At 35.8% G+C, this 3,676-nt stretch overlaps 1 protein-coding gene across 1 annotated transcript; it reads right to left on the bottom strand.

Moving 5' to 3' along the window:
- Positions 1–798: 798 nt before the first annotated feature.
- On the bottom strand, positions 799–2,510 carry LOC129243836 (uncharacterized). Its single transcript, XM_054881181.1, has 3 exons — positions 2,309–2,510; positions 2,110–2,222; positions 799–2,039 (listed from the first exon to the last, which is right to left on the bottom strand). Exons 2-3 carry the CDS (start codon positions 2,151–2,153, stop codon positions 1,622–1,624), a joined length of 462 nt encoding a protein of 153 aa, XP_054737156.1. The 5' UTR covers positions 2,154–2,222; positions 2,309–2,510; the 3' UTR covers positions 799–1,621.
- Positions 2,511–3,676: the final 1,166 nt, after the last annotated feature.

Raw genomic sequence — 3,676 nt, 5'->3', positions numbered from 1 at the left:
TACATCGTCTGTTCGCAGTTTCAGTTGCAAGACATTCCATCGGTTGTTGGGCGATTATGATGTTGGCGCTGTTTTGGTTGCAGTTGTTTAAAATGTTTTTGAAGCGTGAAACTCATCGCAATTCAATGCATAGCATTTACATCTTGTTATTGCTTGATTAATTCTGCTGCTGTTGCTCCGCCCTCTCGCCCACCCTTCCTCTTTTCAACACCAGCTGGTTGAAATGAAGAAATCTTTGCTTTTGGCTGCTGGAGTCGGCTTTTTAACAGGTCTCTGGTGGCGTAATAAAAAGGAATTACTACAAATTGTTTTTGCAGTTGTCAGAGCTACATATCTTAATTTCGTTTTTTTTTACCGGTGCTATCATCGTAGTTTTCAATCGACATCATTTCACTTCAGTTTTGTAAGTTGCAATTTGCAAACTTAAGCGGATTTAACTTGTCGTCACAACACTCAGCCATATTGAATGATTAAAGCTTATTGTCCGACGACAGTAGTGGTATTTGTAGCTTAGGGCATAGATTGAATCGTTGGTGGTGTTAATGCTTGGGTATTGTAGAAATAAATTTGCGGAAAATTCTGTTTTGTTCTGTTTTTTGTGTGAAATGAAAGAAGAACTGCCATCTCTTGTACAACTTGCATTTACAGATTTTTTGTCAATATTATAATATTAAAACACTAAATATAGCAGCATTGATAATAAGGAATTGTTATAAAGTCGCAAGAGGATATTTTTTAACAGTTTTGTCATTTGATATTAGAGTAGTTTCTCGATAAAATTTAACGTCGTTTCTCAAATATGAGCAAAAACGGTGTTTTTTGCACTTTTAGGTTAGGATATCTCGAAAACCAGAGCTGATAGAGCAATTCTGAAGCCAGATTTGGATTCAGCGCATCATAAACCTTCGGAAATATATAGTCTGGTTTCTGGGTCTGAATGTTGGTTAAATTTTGTCGGCCTGTGTTATTTAATATAGCAGTCTCCAAAGTTAACATCAAATAAATACTTCGTCCGGCATCGAGATGTGCCAGCTGGATTAATTGGCTGTAGTAATTTAAGTTTAAATTCACTTCTTGAAGCTGGTGCGATGTCTTCTAGGCCTGGTTTTACAAACACCCAGTTAAATGTTGCAAATCTTCGTAAATAGTTTATGTTGAAGGCGTTATTACTGAACTTTTTCGTTATTTCGCCAATATAATGGAAAGGCTTTTGATTTTTAGGAGCAAATTTAACCAGAACAAAATCTCCTATATCTAATACATATATCTTCGTCGGTTAATTTGCGTTTAGATAAGTCGTTATCTTTGATGTCATAATTTCCTTCGTCGTCGGAAATGGGACCAATGGAATTCATGGATTTACAGTAGGAAACGTTATCTTCATTTTCTTTAGTCGTATCAGACTCAATTACGTCATATTTTATGGATTTTTTCTTTAAAACGTTCGCTTTTTTTATGAAAACACAATAGTTCGCTTTACGTTATGAATATTTTTGGTTTTTTTCTTAGGTTCCATCATCTCCTGTTTCTCAGCTGAACTCGTTATGATACGGAATGTTGAACTTTTGGCCGTTTTTTTAAAGGCACACAAACGTTTGATTGGACGAACCATTTCAGGAGTTCAGTTTTGGGCCGAATTGCTTTGTGGGCTTTCTTGTACGTTTATTATATTTTGCCTGTTTTCTACGTTTTCACTGACATTAATAACTGGGCGAGATTCTTCTTCCGGCAAGTCTTCCAACGTAAACATGTCTTCACTAAAAATTTGCGAGTTAAAGGGATAAATACCTGTACTTTTAAACCCTTTCAACATATTTTCTGACGATAATAACCTTTGGAAAGGATGATTCGTTACCACATCAGAAATAGTTATTTGTTCTCCGATGTTTGAAACAGTAAAATCCTTGAAGCTCTTTCGGCCAAGTTGTTTAAATGGTCCGAATATGGACACATCTAAGGGCTGCAAACGGTGCGAGGTATGAGGTGGAAAAGATAGCATCACAATTCCATTGTCTCTGCAAAAGTTAATGCTTTCGAGACTACAATGGGATGAATGGTTATCTGTAAAACGAGAATGAACGAATGAATCGTATACGAGGAAACACATACACCGGGGGCAAATGGTTTACACTGGCACATACAATTCCAACCATGGTTACTAGGCTTCCACGCTCTGCTGAGGTGGCTTGAGACACTGTTCTCTGACTTTTTCGAGCAAGAGTCTATTTAAAAAAACGGGAAACCGATATATAATAAATTTTCTAGGTAGGTACTATGTGTCTTGTCTCAGATGAACTGAAATACTTACCTTAGGAGGTTCTAAGACCGTAGTTACTTCAGTTTCATCTAAGTTATATGTATCCTTTGGCTGGAAGGAGTATTTTTTATAAATTGCCCTGAGGCTTGAGTAAAATTCTTCTACAGCTGATTTTGTAAAGTCCGAAAGTCTGGCCAGGCTTACTTTCTCTGGCTTTCGCAATGAAATAGTTGGGTTTCTTTTGAGAAAGGCCTGTTCTTACTTGCTTCTTTAGTAACATTCCATCCAACTGGAACGGTGATCTGATTTATTTTAAAATGATCATAAACAAACTTTCTGAATGTGTGGTATGACAAGCCATATGCGTAAAACACACATTTCTTTATATAGTCAGCAAGCTGCTCTTCGAGTTTCTTTGCGAAGAGTTGACGCGATGAATATTTAATGTTGTACAATAATTCATCGTCCGAATGACTATTACTAGAGTCCATCGTAAGTTTAAGTGGACCTTGACGTTTCATCCGCATTATTAATGTCGTTCTTTTGATGCCGTATTTTTTTGCTGCCGAAGTTTGTGTCTCATCTCCATCATTCATGGCTTTTTTAATATTTTCTTCATTTTATTTCTTTTCCAGATGACTTTTTCTTATAGTTTTGTACCATTACTGTACAAAAGTCATATATAAATAAGCCGAATTACTTACAGTTACCAAACATATTAACATGATTATAACATGGGGCACCCTTGACATGCGTCAAAAGTACCCCACACTCAAAAGTCACATGTGCCCCAAATGACTTTATCCACATTCATTGTTTTGATTATTTTATTCTTAAAAACTTATTGTTACTTACCGATTTTTTCTCAAAATTGAAATCTCGAAGCATCAGTTAATAACTTTAGCCTTTAGAAAACAATTGCTTTTACTTCAAAAAATGCCTACGTGGCGATACATAAAAATTACATCACCCAATTGAAAATCACTGAAACACGTATTGCTATGCTGAGCATTTAAGGAGAAGTGCCAAACTACATATAAGCACGTGTTATTAAATTAGGCTGCGTATTTGCGAAGTTTTTGAATCATTTTGACACCGAAAATGTTAAAGTCAATGCTGCCCCATAGTCACAGGCAACCCACTTTACCCTACTTTTTCGTTCACTTTTTTTATACATATATGTTCATATGTACATATGTATATAATGCGTATAGTAAATTATTCGCGTTTCTGACTTCCATCACTGACTGTTCCACCCTCTTCTCTTTGCTCTATTTCATCACACACACTAAATCCTTTGTTTGTTTTCATGTTGTTGCTTGTCAATTTTGTTTGACTCTGAATTTAAGTTGATTTATTAACAGGATTTGTGTTGACACTAATGTCTTTTTTTCTGGCTTTAAATGTTGATCCGACTGG

The sequence above is a fragment of the Anastrepha obliqua genome, chromosome 4 (assembly GCF_027943255.1).
Source record: "Anastrepha obliqua isolate idAnaObli1 chromosome 4, idAnaObli1_1.0, whole genome shotgun sequence".
In the NCBI taxonomy this organism is placed as follows: domain Eukaryota; kingdom Metazoa; phylum Arthropoda; class Insecta; order Diptera; family Tephritidae; genus Anastrepha; species Anastrepha obliqua.
The sequence above is the reverse complement of the archived record's forward strand: the minus strand, read 5'-3'. Positions and strand labels throughout refer to the sequence as shown.

Excerpts from the sequence above, each read along its gene's own strand:
- LOC129243836 (XM_054881181.1), bottom strand. The coding sequence starts at position 2,153 with ATGGTTGGAATTGTATGTGCCAGTGTAAACCATTTGCCCCCGGT. Across the intron at positions 2,040-2,109 it reads GTAAACCATTTGCCCCCGGT|TCTCGAAAGCATTAACTTTT; the intron begins GTATGTGTTTCC and ends ATCCCATTGTAG.